This window comes from Macrobrachium rosenbergii, chromosome 28 (genome assembly GCF_040412425.1).
Source record: "Macrobrachium rosenbergii isolate ZJJX-2024 chromosome 28, ASM4041242v1, whole genome shotgun sequence".
NCBI lineage: Eukaryota > Metazoa > Arthropoda > Malacostraca > Decapoda > Palaemonidae > Macrobrachium > Macrobrachium rosenbergii.
Window position 1 is genome coordinate 14,902,738 of NC_089768.1, and position 25,526 is coordinate 14,928,263.

General features: G+C 36.6%; 1 protein-coding gene across 2 annotated transcripts in view; it reads right to left on the minus strand.

The window, feature by feature from the left end:
• Positions 1 to 12,610, minus strand: part of nes (lysophosphatidylcholine acyltransferase 3 protein nessy) — a 68,178-nt gene extending 55,568 nt beyond the window's left edge. For both annotated transcript variants that reach the window (XM_067130163.1, XM_067130164.1), the window contains exons 1-4: positions 12,457 to 12,610; positions 4,110 to 4,217; positions 1,062 to 1,184; positions 43 to 158 (exon numbers count right to left, since the gene is read on the minus strand). In XM_067130163.1, the coding sequence (XP_066986264.1) occupies positions 43 to 158; positions 1,062 to 1,184; positions 4,110 to 4,217; positions 12,457 to 12,565 (456 nt within the window). In that variant the 5' untranslated portion in view covers positions 12,566 to 12,610. The remainder of the gene's footprint in view (positions 1 to 42; positions 159 to 1,061; positions 1,185 to 4,109; positions 4,218 to 12,456) is intronic.
• Between the last annotated feature and the right edge of the window lie 12,916 nt (positions 12,611 to 25,526).

The window sequence follows — 25,526 nt, forward strand, 5'->3', positions numbered from 1 at the left end:
TGCATTACCATCAAAAACACTATAACCATGTACTGTACTTACAGGATCTTTTTTTCCATCATAAACATCGTAAGTCAAAGCAATAAGGCGCAGCGTTAACACACAATGAGGCATACTCCATTTAATGTCGTAAGTATCCGTTCCTGTCATATAGTAGCCTAAAACAAAGTAAATGAAAAAATAACTGATTATGGAAGAAGGAAAAATTCAGTACGCATCATCCAAGTTCAGAAATGCTAGTATCAACATTGTACACAAATTAAAAAATTTTCATATCCTTCTCAGACACAACACTTAAGAAAAGTGGCACCTCTACTTTATGGACAGTGGAGGGGAGGTCTCCTCCTCCCAATAAGTAATAAAGGTTTAACCTACATGATATCTTTGGGCCAACTTGCACAGCAATTCCATATAAAACAATTATAGTTTAACCAAACTGGTATTTTATAATTATCAATTTCAAATATTAATTCACTTATTATTAAATTTCAGAGACATGTCAGCAAAATGGATTGCTTCTAAAAGCACATGCAATCCAAGATGATACTATATAACATAACAAAAGCATAGCAAACTACAGTAGTTCTATCCACTTCTGCCTAGGAGGTATGTTATATAAAATACAAAACACTCATAAAATATATGAAAAAGGACTACAAACATCTTTGTAATTTGTAAGTCTGTTTTAAGATGGGCTAAGAAACACTGCACTTACTGCTGCCCTCCCTCCCTCCCCTGCCACAAGTCTATGTTAAATTTAAGTGTACTGTAAACTGTAATTAGAACTTGACACATGAAAAAAATCGCACATACCTTACTTGCAAAAACAAAAATATAAAATATATATTTTTATGGACTCCCATGCATCCAATATGGAACAAAATCCAGTAAGTTGAGGTGCCACTTATTAAACAAGCAGTTCTTTTCAGTAACAAATAACTTTAAATGTTGGTACGGCTGATATCTTAGAAAATCTGGCATTCAGAATACAGACAGCAGTCTAAATATGTACAGTAAAGGGATTTTCACAACCATATTTTCCAGAAGATAAAGTTACTTACCAATCAGTAAGTAGCCCATGTTGAAAACGAATGAAACAATGACCGACTTAAGTGTTCCTCCCATAACCAATAACAGTAACCAAGCTGCCGTAACACAAATGGCGGAGTGAACAACATTCTGACCTATGATGGAAATAACAACAAGCAGCATATAATTATTCATGTCAGTGACAAAAATGGTCCAATAATTAATTCTGCACTGAGTTTGGATTTAAAATGTGGTAATTATCATGCATTTAACCAAAAAAATATAAAAATCGTTACTGTACACAACATGGTTCTGATGAAATATAGAGTAAATATGACAAACATGAGCCTTAGCCAGTCATGGAGTTCCTGACGTGTATATTCTCAGGATATATCTGATATCCCCCAAAAATCATAGATTTGAAAGAAACAAGTAAGACTTCAAAGAGCTGGATTTTGTGAAGATCTGATCACATTTTGGTATCTTTATATAGAGAAATAATATATAATTCAGAGAACAATTCTGAGATCAGGCAAAACTAATATAAGACACAATTCAGTACAAAATTTTTAATATATTTCCAGTTAATTTTAACTATTCATCCTACAACATAATATATTTAAAATATTTTGGTAATAAGTAAAAATACTTAGCAGATAACCTATGGTATATATAGTAAAATACCAGTTGAAAAAACTGAGAACTGAAAAGTGCCCAGTCAAAAAAATGTGAAAGCTTGGCAAAGAAATCTATAGAAAACACGTCCCATAATAAGGTCAATTTAACAGCTTTATGTCTTCATCTCTCATAAAATAAATATTTTGAACAGCTTGTGAACAATTAAACAAACAAAAGCTGGCATGGAATTAAATCATGTTGGCACTCATTCAGTAGCAAGTGGCTACTTGTATTTGGAGATAAACAAAAGTGTATTTTGTCTTATTACTTCTGTATACTTTGTACCATGATTTATAATCACTGGGAGGTTACCAAGGAAGAGTAATGTTATGCCTTATGATTTTATCATACATTGGACTATTATAAATCTGTAGACAAAAATGTAAAAAACATTTAGGCAATGTATAAAAATAGCTGGATAATAAACAGTTGCACATTCATTGTAAAAATTCTAGTGCCTGTTCAAAGAAAATGTGAGAATGAGAGGCAACGATATCTACTGAAAACAGATCCCTTGGTGGGTGAAAGCTGACTGCTCTCTCTTTCTCGTAATGCCATTTTTCTACGATTACTGTATTTTGAAAATCTTATTACTTTTATACTGATTTGCAATCATAAATATGGTATCTTTAATGTGGGATAACCAAGGTGAAGTAGTATTTTATGCAATATCTTAGGCTAGTAGCCCATAGGTTAGCCTATTGTAAAACTTTGCAAGGATCCAGATTTTTCAAATATCTAGACAGGGATCCTCCCCATTACTCTTGATCTTTTAAGTTTTACTGTACTTATGCAAAAGTCAACACTAGAACCAGTGATGATGATAGCTCACAATACAATTGTATAAAAAAAGTAAATTCTCAATTTATATGCACAGAGCATTTGATGTAGCATTTACAAACGGCTTACAGAAATTTTGATCTATGGCAAATTAATCTTAGGCAAATCTTAACTGAGTATATTAATATATTCTTGTTTATAACTGTAAATTTATTTTTCACAGTATAATGCTGGGTATGATGTCCTGAAGTTGAATATATACATTTCATTGCACTATGCTTATAAATCGGGAAAAAATTAAAAATGATGAGTAGCAGCTAGCCAAAATGGAGATATCAGCAATTATCAGTCTCAATGGTTGATAACTGCATGGCTGATAACATCATTAGAATCTAAAAGGGTTCATTTTAAGCTGGATTTAAAGAAATTATGATTTAACCTTTAATAGGCAGGAATCCTCGTGGAGTATCTATAACAGGTTTTGGGTGATGGATAGGATCCTCACATGAGTATTAATATTAAGCGCCATACTGTTTGAAAGAATTCAGCAGGAAAGAGGTTCATAGCACTTCAATGGTCCATAAATGAATTATGGGACGTTATTACAGGAGAAATATCGACCAGTATGCCCCAAGATTTCATAGGAGGATGTACTGCCTCTTTGCAGTTCCAGGATGTCTTTTTATTCATTTGCTCATAAATATACCCAGGGATTACTGTTGTTTTAGTTCTTATCTTTTATGATAGTATGTCAGCTATAATTGTAATTTTGCAAAGAAAAGTGCAAAGAAATGTTAGAAAAAACATGTATACCTCACAAAAAGTTACTGCACCTCCTCATCTCGGTAAATTTCATAAATATTTTACAAGTCTACTCAGAATCTGTTAGTGATTTTAGTCGTTATCTATTATGATACTGTGTGAGCTGTAATTATAATTTTACAAAATAAAATAAAAAGAAATTATTAGAAAAAACATGCATAACTTGGTAAAATTAACATATTTCTATGAATGTCTTGTAAAAGAGGCCCCACACAGGGATGTAAATAGTCACTTTCAACTTCCCATGGAAGGTGGGGAAAATTTTTCAGAATTTTTTTCTTACACCACGTGCATTTGCATATCTTCCTCTTTCCATTGATATGTTTTTTTCTTAAATTGGCCAACCTTAAAGTTTGCCCAGTCTGGGGGTGTGCTTGATATATATTTAGCCCATCCCTTAAGGGTTAATAAAGTTTTAAAGCTGTATTAATAATCATGGTAATAAGAAACCTAAAACAAGCATATTCTTGCACAGGATGAAAACATGTTAGCACTCTTTCAGAAGTGGATAACATAGGCTAACTTGCTTGTTTTGCTCTCAACCAATGATGAAAAGGAGTCTATTTTTGACATGTTAGGCAAATCAATCTGACAATCGTAAAATATAAAAGAAATGTAATTGAATATATTCTTATAAATGCAAAACTTTCATAACAGTCATTCTGTACTTGTAAATTTAAGTTTGGGCCTGTTATCTACAAAAGTCAATCTCGGGGGTTTGTAAGTGAGGTGGTACAATTACTCAAATTTTTTAAAACATCAGAAGAGAAGAGCACAGCTTAACCTGAAATTTGACTTACCATAATTAAACAGAGCAATGCTAACGCCACAAACAATAAAATATAGATGTTGTAAACTTGGACTCTTGCAGTAGAGTGTGTAACGATGTATCAAAACTAATGGATAACCTGGAAGCAAAAAAAAGGCAATTACAGCTCTAAAAAAGGAAAATGTTAAAATAACTGTTAGTTTGTGAAAAATAAACCAGTCTCTCAATTGGGTTCTTACTTCAGCACAATGAAGGACTGATTAACATAAGAAACAAAGCAAGAAATGCCATGTTGTAATGCTATACTAGAGAACCATTGTATAGCATATAACAAATACAACTAGTAAAACTTAACATACTTAAAGTATTGTACCTGGAATAAGCAAACCCAATCTTGACTACAAAAGCTTGCAAGCAACCATCACTACTATTTGTACACAATAAGCCAGGGTCACATACACTGCAACAGAAACCAAAACTAAACAATAAAGCATAGAAACATCCTGGAATTAACACAACATTAACAAGACCTTCATTGAGTCATCATACTTAACTGCAGCACTATTACTCAAGCTAATAACTGAGCATCCATGGATACAGAAAAGCGCAGATTATACAGTCTTGGGGAATACAACACTAACACACTATTCTCAGAAAAAATTTCTTATAATTAGTTTTTCACATACAAACCAAGTAGATTATGTTAGCCTATCTGCAGTAGCAACAATCTTTACACCTGTCCCAGATGAATTCCCCTTTCAACCTCTCAAAGTATGCATCCAAATACCCTGTCTGCACAGTCTGAGCAAGCTGCTGCTTGAAGGGGCTGAGATGTGGGCAAATTTTGTGTATTGAAATACCGGTAGGTTTGAATGTGAAAAGATTTTTTCATTATATAAAAAATTATTTTTTTGAACAAAATTTATTTACATTAACCTCAGTAAATACTTATGCAGGATACACTCTCACTCAGATAATCACTACATGTCTTTGACTAGTAAAGAAATCAAAGGAGACTAACATGTATCTAGACCATTATTTTACAAGGAAGGAAGATATCAGTAGTTGTCCCTATATCCCCACTTGTCACGGGACTTAGAAGGAAACTTATGAGGATGAAAGCTATGTCTTTCAAAATCAGAGGAGCAAAACCCCTCAAAACATCACTTTTCTTCATAACTGAGGCCTGGTCCGGTCTTCTGAATCAATGGTCACCACTTCCAAGACCCACATTTATCAACTTCCTCTAAATTACTCATTAGTCTCGATTTCAGCCAACGTTTGAATAACCAATGGTGTAAGAAGTGAGAAAGATATGCTTTCGGTAAGTGCCTCAACTTCAGCAGGAGATAATTTTAGCATGGGTGGAGCAATCTGCCCATTTGTAAGTGAATATATCAGGTATCTTGAAGAGAGAAAACATTGTGGGTGGTATGGACTTACCATCTCCAAGCTGGAGCCTTCAACTTTCAATTACCCCTTCATGCTATTTCGTAGGATGCTTAAATCCCACTGGAGGTTCTCCTACCTTCATGCTTGGTTCGAGTTTAGTAAACTAAGTTACTCATGGAGGTTTACGTTTTCTCTCCAAGTTAAAAGGGTTGCCATTTCAACTACCAGCTTTATTAAACGAAGCTTCATCTTGTTGCAGAGTAGTGGTTCCACTTCTTCCAAACTTGAGTCACGTATCTCCTTTAAATACACATGAAATCTAGTCTTCCTGGGAATGACTAAAATCTCTTTTGAATAAGAAATGACCCAACAAATGTAAGTGGCATGGATCAAAAGCAGACACAATTCAGACATGACAAGGAATAGAAAAGTCTAGGGCATCAATATTAGTTAAACCCACAGTTGTAGCATTAGCCAAACAGGTCAGCTGTGTACATAAGCCAGGTCTGGCCTAGGGCAGTAAAGGTGTGATGTCAAGCAGGTGAACTATGAGCATGACTAGAGCCAAATGAGCAACTTTCTCTGCATACAAGTTGTGCACACAGGCAGAAGCATTCACTTAAAACAGAAATGGAAGAGGAGTGTAAGTGGCCAAGTAACTTGAATAGCTACGTATGTGCATCACTAAGAATGGATGAGTAACATGAGCAGTTAGCAGTCTCAATATAAAAGGAGTTAAGCGAATCCACATTTTGGCTGTACACATCATGATGATGAAGAATATCACACCAATAGAATAGTCATGGAAACCTACACTTCAAAGCTGAGCTACCCAAGATGACATGCACCATGGGAATGTTTTGAAGATAATAGGGGACTGCATTTAGATGATTTAAGCCTCTCAGCTTAAACCTAATGACCTGAATCTTGTGCAAGGCAGAGCAAGGGAAGCCGATGAAGTTTTGGAATCAGGCATGAAGTACAAAGAGAGGTGCAACTAGAACTAGAACACATAGAATATCCATATACTCATATATTAGCAAAAACGTCCCTCAAGTTCTCTTGAAAGAGATGAAGTGCTGGTGGGACACTAATACAACAGCACTATTTCCTGCAAAGGACTGGCACTAAAATTGAGGCAACACATAGGGTGGGTGCATTACGTGAGGCATATCTGCAAGAATCTCAACACAAACAGTAAACACTGGACAAGGTGTTCTGTCCAGTTGTGTAAAAGTAGAATATAAGCAGCTCTTCACTTGCTCATCCATGAAGACCCAGAGGAAACTCAGAATTCATACAGGATGACACTGAGGAAGAACTGAACGAAATCAAAGCAAGGTTACCCAAAGCCTCTGCTGTTGACAATCCACAAATCCATTTTTCTGACAAGTGGGAACACTTACATATCCTACTACAATATTGTAAAATGAAAACTGAGCCAGGGATCAGCCCTTGCATATTTAATACATAAGCTTTGAAAACTATACTGTAGTACTGTTTGCCAGGGACATCAGTATGCTTCAGTTGAGGAATTTCTGTAAATTGCAAGAGTAATATTACCCTGTGACAAAATAATGTTGCTAATGATAACGATGAGAGCCAAAATAACAATAATAGTAATTACACTGTAAGTGTGCAAAGGTAGTTATACTCATCTTATGTGATAAAACACAACAAATAACAAAAATTCACAAAATACTGTTCAGTATATGAAACCAGAAGAGCTAGTACAAGTAACTAAATTATGAAAACACCAAAAAATATATACTATATGAAATTCATGCAAATCTTGAAATGTTGCACAAACAATAGTCAAACTAATAAAACCCTATACAGTATTATGAGCAGAAAAATGTCAAATGTACAGTACAGTACATTTGTACTCAAACCTGAAAGGATATAAACTGTGGTATGAAACAGAATTTTGGGTTGTAATAGACTAACAACGCAAGTAGAAACACCTACACCAAATAAACTGATGAACCATGAATGGAACGCCTGTTGATAAGAAGGTGTCACAGGTACTGGGGAAGCAAAAGGCAGGCACCTACAGAACCATCTAAGGCCAGCAAAGTAGAAACCACACTTAAGTCATAAGAAGAATGATGCATGAAAGAATGGTAATTATGATGAAAATGAGAGTAGTACATTACAAAATTTTAGGAGAGAGCACAAATGCCTGGAATGTCAAGAAACACAAAGAATGACCACACATCAAAAGGGGAATGTCGGATGCATACTCAGCCTGGGGAAAGTCCCCCTCTTCTTCTGTACCATGTCTGGTGATGGCACTAATACATAGTTTGTTGTAAAGTAATGAGTTTGTGATGAAAGAAATATACAGACTAATGGAGCCAAGATGCAACAAACAGAGCATTGGGGAAAAAAAGAACCTGTCAATACTAGGTACCCAGAGTATTTAAAAAGTTGCTACAATAACTACAAAGTGACATACAGTATTTACAAAGAAACTGAAGAAATTATACATTCACACACAGACATGACACAAAAGCAAATTACTGAAGACAACTATACACTGGAACTAACAAACAAATGAGGACACTGGGTCCACCAAAAGTGAGCCTCTTAAAGTACACATGGGTGATTTGATGTTGAAAATCTATGGGTTGCTCATAACTGAAGTAAGCATTGAAATGTGGCTTATCTGACAGCTTTAGATGTGTTTCGAATGATTCTGACCATTAATTTTTTTGGTAACACTTTGTTACCTCATTATCCCCTCCCCCAACCCACCACATCTAACGCACCCTGGGGACCTCTATGAGAAATGAATATGGGATAGTATACACATGGATACAATCTAACCTAACCTATGATGTCAGGTCTTAAATCCCCAAGCTAACCAGACTTTCAAAACCAGAAATCAGTGTCGAATAAACGGATGCATACTAACCTAACAGGTGATGATGATGTTTAATAATCATTATGGGGTAAAATCATCGGTCACCTCTTAAAAACACTTTATAAAAACAATACTATCCCGTAATCAGTGACTACTTTACAATGTAAGCGACAATACTGATAAACATTAATCAGTGATGTATAATTTTGGTTTTAAGATGTAATTAGTTGTCATTATGAAGATAACAGAGGGCAGCATATTGGATGAATATGGCAACAAATACAAGGTACATCTGAATTCTATAAATATCCTAATACATTTGCAATACAGTAGATAATTAACAGATGAAAAGTTGTTCCAATCACTGTGGTGGAAACAAAAAAAATGCATAAAAACAATTCTTAAAATTAGTTCAACAATGCTTATGAATGCACTACACTTTGCCAACAATTCATAGGAGCAATGGGTTAACAATTCATGGGAGAAATTAATGACCCTATCACCTCTAGGGTAATGTTATATACTACAATTTCATGATGTTCAAGGGGAAATATATCTGAAAATACCAATACTATATACTTTTTGTCACTCCAGGTCAGAAATGTTTGGGAAGGAGGGTAATGACCCACTGCCCACAAGTCAGACAGGGACTGGCATCCTAGATCAGACAAGAATGCTTCTCAGTACATCACTAAGATCTATGGTATTCTACGATGGCTAAATCTGAAGGGTCCTGATGCAATCCAGCTCCCCTCTGGCAAGGATAAGGCATCCTGGGTTGTATTAGGTTATAATGTGTCCCTGTGACAACTATTCCCACATTTCTTTCACTTTTTATTTTTCCCAACTCAAAATCCCTTGCTTCGCCCTAGTTCCCCAAAAAATGTTGCACTGGGGGTGGGGTGGGGTGGGGTGGGGATCATGAGTTGATAAAGCATTTCACACAAATGTCAAAATCATTTAAAACACACCCAAATCTAACTGGAACACTGTACTTCAATGCTTAATTCAATTATAGGCAATGTAAAATTTTACTAGGGAACGACACAACAGTAAAATAAAGACAGAGGAAATTAAAAATAAATGGATATCTAAACATGAGAGGCAATGGGAGCCTAAATAGCTTATAGCTTACATATTCAAAGAATAATTTAGATGAGAGGCAATGAGAGCCTACATAGCTTCCATATTCAAAGACTAGTTTAGAAGTACAGTATATGAAAAATGGAAAACATATTAGAAAATACAGTACAACATTTATGAGCAGTAGCACCTTAACTTTTCAGATGCTGTGAGGGTTGGGCTACCTGATAAGCAACCAAGTCTGTTCAGTAAGAAAGACCCTATGTTATAAGCTGCGCCAGAATATTTTCTGTATACCGTACAGGTACTGGCAATTCCACATAGTTCCTAATCTACATTGACATTCATTTTAAGAGATTTACTTATCACATCAGTTTTTGCTAGGACTATGGCAGCATAGCAAAAACTAATGATAACAACATAGCTAGTAAGTACAAAAGTCAAGTAAGTTGAAGCCTTCCTGTAATAAGCCTGTATCAAATATATAAGCCTGAAGCATAGCCTAGTGTACTGCCCTACCCCTGAAAAATAAGAAGGGCACCGAGGAGGAAATATGGCTTTGAGGGGAGGTTAACTTCTACTAATCCTACTGCTAAAGTCACTGTAATGCATTCTTTTCCCAATGTAGTTTTTATCCCAGAGGCTTGCTGCCTTTAGGGGAACTTTCTGTTTTGTGTGAATCTCTGAAACAGTTAATTTCATTCAGATTCCATATGTACAGTATACTTAGACCCCTCTGAAATTCCCAGTTTTTAACATTCCTTGCAAAAAAAAAAAAAAATAATATTAATTCGGTGCTACTATAGGTGGTCTACCTTGCAATACTTGATCCACAAGAAACCATGTGGGATCTACCGTGGTCTACTGCCCTTTTTACTTTTAAAACAGGCTGCTTACTTGTTAATTGTTTCTTATTTGCTACCACCTTGTAATTGCAACTTGTTTGTTAACAAAACATTAACTTCCATCATAAATTCTAATTTCATTTAGATATAGTCAAATCCCTCAGCAACATGCTATTCAAGGAATTCTATACCTGTGATTGCTTCAGAAGATACTACAATCTCTTTCCTTCGCCAGCATAACCTATTAGACACTCAGCAAGATGCTGAGCCATGCCATAGTTGTGGTTGCGTAATGCAAGAAGAGAGGAAGCGCGGACGGAATGGTGAATTTAAGCCAATACTTTGATGTCCACAGAAAGGATGTCAGACTTCACGATCAGTAAGAACCAATAACCCGGTTTTCCATTATACAGATGACCATAATAGAGTGAATTCCAAACTGAGTTTGTATGAAATCCTCGAGTTGTTTTACCTTTTGTGACAGAGATTCCCTTGGGCACAATGGTTAAAGTAACAGGTAAATCCCAAAACACAGTTCAATATGTATAGAGAAGTGTGTAGTGCAATTGTACCATGTAGTTTTAAATGTCAAATGGAAGGTACTCCTAAAATGCCAATTCAAAACGACGATACAAGATTTGCAGGCTGTAGAAAATATAATCGCGGATGGATGTTAGCTGTGACCATGGACCGCTATCCAAAGACAATGATGCCAAAGTGGAAAATAAGAAGAACCATGGTGCCAGAATTGATGGGTCTTGGGTTTTTGGGCTGAAACAAGATAGAGACTGCCAGTATTTTTATGTGCAATGCCGAGATAAAGACACTTTTATACTAAAAATAAAACGTGATTGCAAAATAGGTTCAGTAATTAATTCGGATGAATGGCCTGCTTACTGTAGTTTGAAGGATGTTGATTTTCTTCACAAGACTGTTAATCATCAAAAAAATTAAGTTGATCCCAGACCGGGTGACCATACTCAAGGGATAGAAAGATCATGGTTGGATGACAAAGTAAATGTACGCAAGGAAAAAAGAAGAGTTCCTACAACAATGTTACAGCCACACTTTGACCATTTTTGTTGGAAGGTTTGGCAAAAAGATTCTGATGATTTATTGCTGTCACTTTTACAAGATATAAGACTTATTTGTGATTGATTTATTTTAAAAGAATGCTCTTTTACTTAATAAAAAAATATTACCACATTTTTATATGCTTTTAGTTGAATGTTTGATTATCTTGAAATAAATAAAAATTCTAACATACATTAAACATCTGGTTTTCTTTTACAAGTAGACTATATTAGAAAAATGCAAGGCAGACTGCATAATATAATAGAAACATGCAGGTAGACCACCTACTATAGTAGCACAAGTAATTCACTTCACGGTCACTGGCTGTAGTCTAATCTTTCTTGTTCTTTCTAAAGTAAATGCCTATCACCTTGGTGTTTTTTTACTTTAAAACAAGTTCTCAATTTTTTTTTTTTGAAGTCTCCCTAATATGTCCAATACAAAATGTCCATTAGTATATATCTATTGAGAATTTACTGTTACCAAGATCCCAAGTCTGCATGTTTTGACATTCATGGCCTTGGGGCTGGAATTAAACATGGTGTTCATGCAAGGGGGGCTGCTATTGAAAGTAAATATTGACATCTACAGAACTTTCTTAAATGATTACCAATCTTGGAATCTTTTACAAGTCTCCAACAATCAAAATTCCCAGTCTGATGTCCTATATTTATATATCTACAGGTGAGCGTGCTACAAACAAAACGATTATGAGTTATATATAACATAGAAGTCTCAAGGTAAGCAAACATAAAATAACCTGCGTCCAGTTTGACCTTCAATTACCTACGGCATAGGTCTTCGATACGTTAGGCCTAACAATCTACGGTAGTAAGCGCAACATGGATTATCCACGGTTTTATATTTCCTATAGGCGCTCTCGTAAAGTCATTGCTCATTACAATAACCTCAAGTGATGCATGATAAAACAAGCACAGTGATAAACTTGTCAAGTGCGTTAAACCCACGTTGAACTCTTCAGTGAGGCGATGTGTTGCATCCCAGTTTATATGACTAAACTGTCACGGTATCCTCTACTTCCCCGCCAAAATACCTACAATTTAAGAGGTGTTTTTCGTGTTTGTAATCACAAATACAGCGGGCTATTCTATTCTTACCTATTAAAATAGATATCAAGAGACGAAGCGCCGGTTCAGGAGCGCCTAAAAGATTAGCAAACCACTGGAGAAACGTGGTATTTTCGGGGTGCTCCACCATCCCGGCCATGTTTGTTGTCGATGGATCAGCTGATCGTCGACTGATGCGTTGGTTCCCGTCATGCCGCTATTTCGTGAGATAGATGCCACTGTTCATATTAGCAGTTCTTTTTATCCCTTACAAAATTGCCAGTCAGGCGTAAAATTTCTTCGGGGAAAGTTATTTCTTACATAATAACCAGATATCTAATGATAAAATTTACAAAATGCCAATAGTTTCAGCAATAATAAGTCAAACACATTAGATCTCCTGGGACTTAAGTAGAGCTCTTCTTTTCTTTTCTCTTCTTCCAATTTACTCAAGTCCGATTGGACGGTGAGGCAATCACACCACGCGCGTAGTAAGCCGAATCGCGCCTTGCTATGAGTCTGCTATTTGTAGTAGTAAGAGATGATCAGGAAGTCATCGGTAGCAGTAAAATATAAATAGCAGGACGTCAGTAGTGAATGTTCAAAAAATCAAAATGCTCAACTAAGTTGATATTATATTTAAAGGTCCAGATGAAATCCTCAGCATGCATCGGGTCAGATTTCCTGTTGCTTGCAAAAATCGGGTGGATGATAAACAATACGCGATGTCGTGCACATAAACATCCATGCATGATTATTTGAGGATGTTAGTAATATAAACTAAACTTCTGTGCATCGGTTTGCCAATGCTTTCCAAGACTTAGCCTACTTTTTTTACTTCATGTCTTAACATTCACATGTATAATTTATGATTATTTCATCAAAGGTTTTCTACACATAAAAAACATTCCCTGAATTATCTTTTTTTTTTATTCCCACTATTGTGTATGAGCTCTGTAATTTGAAAAAGAGACGGAACTATTGGAGATTCGAGCTACTCTCAGTGTAACAAGGGTATTTTATTTTTCCCTGAGAAATTGTCTAAATAAAATTCTCAAGTAAATTTTCACTAGCAAGAAGGAGGAAAGCAAATAATCGTAAAAAATCCACTGGCTTTTTGACGTAACTAGCTACTTTATTGTTCTACAAAATAAAAAAAAAAATATATCATTATAAAATAGTGATGCGCTAGAAAACTGTGAATCGGCTGGTGAGGTGCAAGTCTGTAAGGAGGTCACGCAAGTGAAAACCTGCACTCTTGGAAAGTGCAAACTCGGCTTTCCTTTAATTTTTTTTTTATTTTTCTTTCCTCCGCGCCTGCGATGTGCAGACAACGTAATTTTGTATTTTCCATCGTTGGTGTGTGACGTAGGCAAATGCCGTATATCCTGTCGTCTCCGACTGCGGTTAACCGCCGGTTTTTCGTTTATATATATATATATATATATATATATATATATATATATATATATATATATATATATATATATATATATATACATACATACATATCTATATATATACATACATATTTATGTATATATACATATACAGTATATATATACATATACATAATCGGTGTGTGTGTGTGTGTGTGTGTATAAGTTAAAGCATGAATATGGCAGTGACCACTGTTTTATTGTCTAGTTTTTTTTTTTTAAGGTCGCCCGCTGTTAGTGAGAAAAGGTTTAATGTTGCAAGTGTCTGTATGTTTGTAGGGTAGGACGTTTAATATAAGAAAATATTTTGTAAAGAATGCCACTAGATTTTAGATATTACACTGTCTCTTCTTTCATTTTAAATGATTAACGAACAGTAAATAGCAACATATACAAAAAGAATATTACTAATGCAGATAGGTTCCAATAATATATTTCTACACTGTACAGAGAGCAGACAGACATTCTCAGACTCGTACATTCCTTTTCTAGGCTACAGAGATAGCATTGCATAAACGAATCCAGTGTCTCGTTGCCTCCAGATTTAAAATATAATAAAAACTCTCCGAATTGTTACACCCGATATTCTTCGCTGAGAAGACCTTTGACTAAACATTACCATATACCGCAGGGGTAACACCGCAAAATATCCTTCTAATGAATTAATAACAACTGAAGCACCTCAACGAGATAAAATCCTTTCATTTTTTATTTAATCGAAGACCATCGGAACTTCCATCTTCAGCGTATTATAAACAAAAGGATTTGTCACAGAAAAGAGTGCGAAAAATTCAAAGATGGACGATCAAGAGGTTCCCTGCTCCAAGCCTAATAGGAAAACAGGGTGATTGGTTAGATCCCGGTCTGAAGAATATCGTACTCCTTAGAACTTGAGTTACAACTGCCAACTCCATGAGTCACTTATGAGCAAGAAACACCAGGAATGTCCCGGCACATACGGGAATCCGGACATTGCATCAACCACGGCAACTCCCTGTTTACCTGTAATTAAAAGCTCCTACCAGTGCGAAAGAAAAATCCCAGAAGCAGTAGTCTTTATCAAAACAATATGGATTTATTAAAAGGCTAATTGGAAGAGGATTTAGTGGCCCATCTAGAAGGAAATATGACACTAAAACTGGTCGCCTGAAACAGACATTTCAAATCTTTTATTTTTTTGCGTGGAGCCTGCTACCTTTCTTGCTTGACCAGTTTCATGACTAACTGCTTCTCTCATCCTACCATTGGCCTCTATATTGGATCTTTCTTATATAGTGACGCCCACGGGTTTTAACCCGGTATGTATCCACCTTTGCGGCGTGTTTAGTACAAGCCTGTTGGGGATGACCGTAAAAACATTAACAAAAGACTGTAAGTATCATAAAGATAATGACTCTCAAGAAATATTAGTCCTAGATAACGACCCCCGAAAACCTGCGGGTCACTATCTAGGAAAGATCCTTTATGTTTGCTTCCAAATGCCTACAGAAATCAATTGCTTCCGTTCTTCCAGAATTCATTTTAACATTTATTGCTCCAGCTTCCTGGTTTCCATTTACCTTCGTTTACAATCAGCCTTCTTCTATTTTAAATAATCTATACTCCTTCCCCCAGTTTCTGCTAATCAGTGCTGTATCACACGTCAACCATTCCAGACTCTATTTGCATTTAATTTTCTTATCCCACATTGTTATCCTTTCTTTGACTTGTTGTTTTAACCAGTTCTGCAATTACTCAAGAGCCACAGAGACATAACATACCTTTGCCTCAGGTGGAATTTTTCAACAAAAGTTACTCTCCGTCTATTTTTTCTTTTTTTCATCATAAAACTTTTAATGGCCCTTGTTATCTTAACATTTAAACTGATCTTGACATCCTTTTCCTTGTCCAGATTCACACTGATCTTATATCCATCGATATCTTAACAATTATACTGTCTCATACCAAAAACTTGATCCACTCATCCTTTTCCTTGTCCAGACTCACACTGATCTTCTTGCTGTCATTTTGTCGTCCCCGATATTTTAGGTAATGTTCCCTCATCAAGACACCCTGCAAAACCATAGCCAGCAACTCAATCACGACAAGCAACGAGGAAGGTATGAAGATTTATATTCTTTGTTGATTAGCCTTTTATTCTAACTGAGACAGTAGCAACACCTTGCTCCAAAACAATCACGAAATAAGAACAACCAACCTAACAATAATAATGAAATCAATAACCGTTTTTGCTTTAAATGCAAAGTCAGTCGCTGAATAATACACGTCATCATTCAAACAAGAAATGCAAGATGATAGGTGGCGTGTACACGGGGTTCACGTGACAACTCGCTGACAAAATACTCTCGAAATCTGCCTATTATCACTTTCTTTTTATCTTTAATTTCCGCGAATTCCTTTGTTTCTCGTGAGTATCGTTAGTTTTTTTTTTATTTTATGTTTTAGATATCGCTTTGCTTCTTCATTTGTCATTATTTTATGAAGTGCCGGAAGTGGATGTAATTCGTGTAAACTTAGCGGTTTTGGTTGTTCAATATCCCTTCGATTTTTATTTGGTCTTTTGGTTTTATTCGATTTTAATTTTTCATTGACAATCTTTTACCTTGAGTTGAATTTCTTCGAAATTTACTGTCTGCGATTTAATCTATAAACCATTTCTTCAGTTCACTGACCTTCCTTTATGTGTTTTATATTTCATATTTTTATATTATCTTATATTTTCAGTATTATTAATCGTTAAGCATACAAGAGAATCTCTCGGCTCTCCCACGTAATGTCTGTCAAGAGGATGGTCAGTTTGATGGTCAAAGTCCCGTTAATCTTCAAGTGGCATTGTTTAGCATTCTCTTAATGTGACTTTTTTTTAAAGATTGTTTTCTTAACGTAGATTAAAAACAGTTTTGTTTCCACTCCCCTTATGGAAAATACCCCTGGCCACTCTATATTATTTTTTATGCTATTCGTCTCCATTTACATTAAGTACGTTCTTCAATATTACATCATATGATCATAGATATATGATGTAACTAAGATGTTATTCTCTCTCTCTCTCTCTCTCTCTCTCTCTATATATATATATAGATATATATATATATATATATATATATATATATATATATATATATATATATATGTGTGTGTGTATATATGCATGTATAATTATATATATATATATATATATATTTATGTAATATATATATATATATATATATATATATATATATATATATATATATATATATATATATATATATATATATATATATACATAAAATCCAACCGTGGCGAAGCACTGCTGAATCTGAATGAAAAGGCAGGGATAAATGATCTGGGTCTTCTTATATGCAGAGTAAGTAAGGGGTGTTGATGGGATGATGAATGGCAATAGATAAGACCCTCTGGTCAAAAGGGATGGTTTCTCGAAATGATGGATCGCTGTGTTTTGTGACGATTTTGGCCATGTTAAGACAGTCTTGAGGAGGATAGGTGCTGAAAAGGCGTATCTGTACGAGCTGGAAGTCTTTGGAGACTCCCCTACAGCTGCTCTGCTGACCAATGCCGGAAGTGTTTAGTGTTTGTAATATAGAGGTAGAACCAGGGGCGTCATTTCAGATTTTTGTTGGATTGGGGGGGGGGTCAAAGACGGTTTGACCAGCGAAGCTGAGTTTTTTATTTTTTATTTTGATCTATTTTATGTGTTTTTGAAGCCACATGAGCAAGGTATTTCAGCAAAAATTATATACTTCCACTTCCACTACTATAGGCTGTGTTTTATCTCATCATCACTGGTAGAATATTTCTGAGAAATTTTATATATTTATGATTGCACATTTAAAAAGAAAACATGCTGTTACTTCTTGGGTCTTGGGGGTGAGGGGGCCAACTTGAGGCTTTGGGAGGGGCAACTTGGGTCTTGGGGGGCAAGTTGAGTTTTGAGGGGGGCAGTTGACGCCCCCAGCGCCCCCCAAATGACGCCCCTGGGTAGAACGGCCCTAAGGTTGTGAGTATATATATATATATACATTTATGTATATATACATAGATACTGTATACTCGTATGTGTGTGTGTTTGCGTCTTGCGAGCTTTTTCCAAGTACTGTTCCTGTAGTCATGACCTTTTGAATAACAGTTATCGGACACACTTCAACATGACTTTTTTTTTTATACAAACAAAGCTTAATCACAGTTCAATAACATCGTCTATATTGATATACTGTCATATTTTGTTTTGTAGAATTCATGATTCTTTTTTTTTAGGTAAGTCTAACATATAACTACTTGATGAGCCTATTCATTTGTAATGAGGCCATTACCCCGAACTGATGTGAGCAGTCACAGAATACAGGCGTATCGATCTGCGGATCAAGAAACTATTAACTTGAACAAAGCACTGTCTTTTTCTTTGTTTAAAGCATGAAGATGCAAATAACAGAGAGAGAGAGAGAGAGAGAGAGAGAGAGAGAGAGAGAGAGAGAGAGAGAGAGAGAGAGAGAGAGAGGAGGCTCTGTCTGATCACTACCGTCTTCCATAAAGCGATAGAAATAAATCCCTGTTCAACAAGACAGATCAAAATGAATTTTTTGATAAATAAAAAATGAATGGGAGTTTGATGCCAATTCAGATTCTCGGAATCACTTCTTATATCATCCATCTTCTTTACCAAGGGCATGGGGAGTAGAGGAGGGGGAGAAGCTTTTCGCTCTAGGCACGAAGAACTAATGGGAATTCATTGCCCCACCTCCTGAATCTATGCCGAGAGTCTGGTTGTATGGAAAAGGCGCCGCTGGGTCTGCCGACGTCGCTAGTCCTCCATCGATCGGCTCTGTTTTAGAGAATCTAACCAAGAGAAATTTTATGAACATGTGCACACTCATTCATTGCGTCATGTCTACTGTGGCTTATCCCAGATGTCTTTTATCTGATGCTGTCCTTTAGACTTTTGGCGCGTTAGAGTTTGTTGTTACACTTTTAATGTTTTTGCAGAGGTGGAGACATGAAATCTGGATTATTACCGTAAAATATAAATACTTGCACAGTCCCGTGGTTGGCAACCAGACAAAAGTATCAAGAGAGGCTGCAATGCGATTAGACTATGGTGGATTCAGAGTCAAAATCAGGGGTTACAGTCGTCTGAGCAAATATTTCGATTAAGGAATTCGTCCCATATTCAGCGTTGTTACTTCCCTATTCAGCACTTTTACATTTATATATGCCTAATGCTATACCGTCACAAGGGTCACGTGTGTAAATGTACTGCAAGAGCCAGAAGGAAATATTAAAAGGAACAAGTACCAAGCGCTTTCGTGTAGCCTATAGTTTAAGACTATATCCGGTGAAGGATTGATGGATCTTTCCTAGATAGTGACCCCTAAGGGTTTTGAGGGTCGTTATCTAGGACTAATATTTCTTGGGGGGTTATTATCTTTATGATATTTACAATCTTTTGTTTATGTTTTTACGGTAATCCCTAACGGACTTGTACTAAACACGCCGCAAAGGTGGATACATACCGGGTTAAAACCATGGTCTAAGAAAGGCTATGGTTAAAACCCTTGGGGGTCACTATCTAGTCAAGATCCGGATCGATTATACACTGATCATAGAGAGAAGAAATAAGGCAAAACTATCAAACAAAGCTCAGTTTTCCTGAAGAACTGTTGTCGTTAGGTACAGGTCATTCATTCGGGTAAGAGTTTTCTGAAATAATACGAGGGAACTGGGAATCGTATGGCATCCCTTCCTTTGGAAAGACTCTGCCCGTGAGTGATAACCTATGTAATATTTTCCCCTTCCCGAGCTCCAGCAGCACCGCCAGACTTTAGGGAAGCAGCAGCATTTGAAACCATTCCCTTGAATGCGGCCTAGAAGAAGACACATTCCAACGCAAGACATAGTTCTGCGGCGTGACACTTCATAGGTAGATATCAATGACGTTGCTGCTGTGGGATGGCTTTGATTTTGACTGTCGGGATCACTTGAAAACCGCTCCTTTTCAGCTCCCTTTACGGGAATACCACGAAAACCATCCAGATTACCAGCTAACAGTGTCTTGAGCAGTACACAGTAGACGGTACGAGGGATTCTTGCAGACTTATTCGCCACTAAACTTTTTAAGATTTCCAAGACGGAAGGCTGGTAGGTAGAATGGCCAGCTTGTTGCCCTTGAATAGCCATGGCCCGTAAAAAAGGAAAAATGGGAAAAAGTTTTAAATGAAGCACAAAGTCGACGATAGACCTACCTCCTAAAAAAGAACGATTATAATGTCAAGAAAAAGAAAGCAGGAAGAAAATTCCAAATCTCCGCAGTAGAAGGAAAAGACGAGTCACTGAACCGTGTAATCCCTAAGATTACTGATTTCCATTTATAAATGCGGCGGGGGTGGGTGATGGGGCAGTTGGCGGCTGACACTTGTTACGATGCGGAAGCGGATTCACTCCTGAATTGTATGGTTTTCTTCCTGCTACTTTTCATTGGTTACTTTGACCTCTTCCCACGAAGCTGTCCAACTTCTTCAACTTGCAGCATTTTCACCTCTAGTTGAAGAACTAATCCCTAGTGCGATTTCAATGAGAATCTAGAATCGCGACTTTAATCTCGTTAAACTGCTACTGAACATACTAGTAGTGATATTTCTTCATAGTGAGATGAATTTTAATATCATATTCTTCTCTCATTTTCCTCGTGGTTTAAGAAATAGGTATTTCGATGGGTCCTTTTGCAAGGTAATTAACTTATTATTTTTGAAGCCGTTTGCTTAAGATAAGAAAAATAATGATAGAGCTAAGACTATATTCTCAATATTTAAGGAAAGTGAAAATGGCTACTGTCAATCTTAAACGGGAAGGTATTTGTGAAGGTTCAAGTTCAGCAGTTTGAAGATGATAAACTCCCTGATTGCTGACCCCATTACAATAAAAAATGATGCAAGCTTTCTGAAAAAATAAACAATATTCTCGGTATTTCTTACATTTCTTTTACTTCAGTATCCTGACCGTAGATGACAAAGCAGTTCGCTCTCATCATGGGTGAACCGGTCTTTACAAAAATATTTACTAAGACTTAAGTTACTTTTCATGAAAATGCTCTGCATGTTTTGCAAAACATTATATGTACAAGCAGCAACGATGCTAACTTAATTACAGGTGTAACTCACTCTCCATCTGTAAATGTATTAGGTTCCATTGTATAAACATCCGCGTAAATTCTTTACATGCTTATGTAAGCCTGATATGACTTAGTTTTCCATCAGCGCCATAAGATACTTTTAAGAAATCTGGCTTTACTTTCGAGGTAGTTTTAACATTGTTATCCTGTCAGAAGTATCATCATGCTGATCTGAAGCAGCTCTTCACTGGACAGTTATCGGTAAATACGAACATGTTTTTATATTCACCTATAGTATCATAGAAGCGTCGTAAACACACACACATACATGCATGTGTGCGTGTGTGTTGTGCGAGTTTAATACCAAGCAAGCAAGTGCATTTATAGACTGCTCAGAGAGCAGCGATGGTGACCACATCCAATGCGAAGGCTTCAGACAGCTTTCGATGCGTTGACAAGTAAATGATCTAAACGTACTGACGATATTTTTTTCGCCGTCCATAAATCCGTTTAAGAATACTTCTATTCTACAGGCCCCTCTTGACCTCTCTTTCGACTTTTGAAGCTAACTACGACACTGTTCTTCTGTCGACTTTTTATACAAAGATAGAATGTGCCCAGTCAGTCTCGTGTACCCTGGACAAATGTTGTGGCTGTCACGAGTGCCAAATACCTTGGCACTGCAAGTGACGGGAGTAAACAACAATAGAGTGCCAAGTACTAATAGTACCACAAGGGTCATTGTGCTACGTTAGTCTTGGAATTGTAGACGTATCAATGACGATGTGGAATTAGTAATGTCGCATTTCAATTTCACTGAAGAGCTGTTTCGTCTAGGGGAAGGGGTGGCTTCCGAGAAAAAAGTCAACAGTTACTGTAACAATGTTTTTGTTTACAGAATGGAGAGTTAACATTAAATAAAAAAAAGTCCTTGAATTATCAGTTGCTTAATCTGCGAACTACTTTACCCGCGGAGAGTTGGCCCTAATTACACTGGCTAGTGTTTTTCTTCTTTTTTTTTTTTAAGAACGGAGTTTGCTGGGAGGTCAAAGGGTACATAGGTCCACCAAAACATATCCTAGTCAGATACATCGGTAAGGAAGCCCTCTTAGCCGACTGAAAATAGTTGTTAATTCATGGAAAACCCCTACTTAAGAATTACTTGAGCTTAGCTGGTGAATAAATAAAGTAAGGGTCAATCCTAGCCACTGACTGTGGTTTTAGCGTACGAATGACAATGAATCCGCGCGTTCTAAGAGTCACCTTAAAGGTTTGTACTAAGTTCTGCGAAGTTATTAATTTCTCTTGGTTCTATGAAATTACGGATCATTTAAAGCATAATTACGATCTACGGAATAAGAGTCAAGAGAGAATGCCTACATGTGCCATTTTTTTAATAATATCTAATTTACATTTCGCCCAATGGAAATAAACAAAATATACATAGGGTAAAAGGATAAATAACAGGTCTCATAAAAATGACAAATAAATCCGTTCAACAACAAGTAGTAGAGGCGCGCCAGGGAATGTTCTGCAGCCTCAAGCTTTTCCTAACAACGCAATACAAGAGCAATAAGTAAAGCAAAGTAAGATTCGCACAAGTGTGCCTTGTTATATACAGTCGGAGTGTTTGTGTTTCTGAGCATTCACGATCAATTCAACAACCAAATGTAAACCGATGCATCTGAATACGGTCTAAAATCTTCCAAAGTAGATTTGCAAAATTATGAAATATCCTTTAAAAGTAACAGGTCACCGAAGTATCAATTTTCACAACAGAGAGTAATTCTTCTAAGGCAAGAATAAAGATTCAGTTTTATTCAGGTCAGAAAGACACTAAACATCTCTAAACAAATCAATGAATAACACTTTCCTTATTATTTTGAGCAACAAAAGCACTTCGTGATGCAGATATCTGGTGGACTGTATACTCCTATACTGAGCAAAGGGAAATCCACTCAGTTACAATGATCCTTCTTGGCTCCACGGGAATTACTAAAGGTCATTTTGAGATTTGAATGTAACCAGAATTTACGAAGAGGGAGTGACAGACGGTCCTGCACCAAGGGCAAGAGCAAAGCTAGTTTGCAGAAGATAGCCTAAGGCTTCAGGAGGAACTCGAGGGAGTCGCCTGAACACAACTATCTATAGCCAAGACTTGCGGCTTGCTCAAGAGCTGTGAATTGCTAAGAAAGTTCTCATGAATGGTAATGTAATTTTGACTGAGTGTCAACTCTTGGATAAACATTTGGGCGAGGAGGTGTTCGAATATTAATGTACTATTAATATACCAAAACATAGAAGATGGGTACTGATATTCTATCCTTCATAAAAGGGATAACTTTTAATTTCTATGTCTTTGATACCTCTCAGAAGACAGTCATATGCATTCAAGATAATTTCTTCGATATAACATATTCATAAGGGGGCGGTGTGTTGCGGCAGCCATGTACCCCACGTGACTGAGCGCAAGACCAAACCAGCTGTTAATTTGGAGAAACCTTGAAAAATCGGTTGCCCAGGGGCACTGACGAGTCGAACAGGTGTGTTGGGAGGGTCTCATTTCTAAGCCTGGCAGCTCCGACGTTGCTTCAGTCAACGACGGTCTTTGGGCGTAAATTAATCTGAAATGATTCCAGTTACTGCTCATAAACGCTTTACGCTAATTTTATTCGTGGAGAGGCACTGGCCTGAGAAATATGTCAAGTTATTTTTCAGGACTATGAAGTTTGTTGTATATATTCAAGTACGAAATAGTTCATTTTCGATTCCCGTTTTCCGATGATCTTGTGATTGAACTCTGCTATATATTAGAAGATAATTCTATTGTGAATCTAGATTAGCCCTGAAGGTGACTATGGATGGTTGCAGCAACTGTCGGCTTAACGAACAAATAGATCTAGCAGTATTGAAGCGGTTTGTTTATTCCTCCTGAAGACTAAAAAAACACTCGAGATACATGGAGTTCTGCCAATAGATTGTGGAAGACACGAGGGCAATGGCACTTGAAATAAATAAAATACAGTGCCAAAAAATATTAGTAAAGAATGATTCAAAAGAAAAGCAACTATATTATCCTCGTAGAAAGAACTGCGTGCGGTCTATTTTCATTTCTTGCGTGAAAGGCAATCATGATACATTTATTAAGCGTATACGACGAAAGCATTCGTTCCGAAAAGTTGCAGCTTTTAAGACTGCTGGAACTGATATAATTTCCTGATGAATGACTGATTTTCGGGGTCAACTGGAGGGAAGGGTTTATGAGAGGAGCCCTCTCACTCTGTTCATGATCATAATCACACTTTGAACATATGTTCAGAATAAGCTGCTGCTGTTGTTCACATTTGTGCGCGTCACGTAATTCACGCTATAATAACTGTCTAGCCTGTAATTCATGATACATATATAACTCTGTAGCCTGGGTAACGTTCCGTGTGAAACATTTACATGATAGTCACAGCCTTCACAACATTCTTTACTTTCAGTCCCTCATTTCCCTTTGCCATAATTTATACAAATGTCTCAGTCAAAAGGAAAACAGGGGATCTTCAAAATACGGATCCTTTTTTTCTCAGTGGCGTGGGGAAACTTTCCACCTGCACGAGATCATGGTACTATGTGGCACTACTGTCCTTGGCCATTCTACTACGTACTCTTACTGTACTATTCACTCCTCCCTGAGCATTCTCACAATTGCTTCCCGAATCATACGATTTCTTCGAAGTTACAGTTCCGTTACATTGCCAAACCAGGATTTTCTTGGTCTACTTACTTTCTTCCCTGACACTTCCTAGTGTCCAGGAATATCATACATTCGGGTCATCCTGTCCTTGAAATAGTCTGTACAGTGACAGACCATGCCAAAACGTTGGTGCATCCTTTTACTTTAGCTTAACCTTTTATCACAATGTAATCCCATATTTAACTTTTCCTTCCTTTTCAGCTTATATATACGTACTCCATCAGAATTAACCTCCATAGCTCCTGTTTGCTGCTTTCGACCGCATTCCCGATACTCTTCTTGTGTTTTTTTTTTCTCATGGCCGTTACATAACTCCTACTTGCTGTCTCAACTGCCTCGCCACTCTGTGATTCACCTCTCCTTTCCAAGAGATCAACTTTTCGGCTCTTTCCTATTGACGAGGGTTCGAAGTTTATCACTGCCCTTACAAAAAAGAAGAAGAAAAAAAAAGGAAGACCAAAGAGGAATGTACCTAAAGTGAAGTGACGAGTCACTAATAAGCTTTTAAAAGCTGGTATTCAGCTACGCCATACCTGGAAGTTCTCATGTTTAAGTCCTCATTTTCCTGCGTAAACTTAACTTTATTATTTGTCTATTTTCTTAGAGGCTTGATTTTCCAACAGCTGGAGATAACAAGCCAGGTTCTGTTTTTGAAACCGGTAGATAAATAATCAAACACCAGTCCTAGCTCCGTAGTAAAAAAAAAAAAAAAAAAAATGCAGTTTCGGATCGAGCAAAAATTTGCTTGTTTGTATGCATTTTGAGACATGAAACAATTATGTATTTCTAATTGACTATAAATGCAAGATTGCTATTGCTCTTCCTTATGCAACTA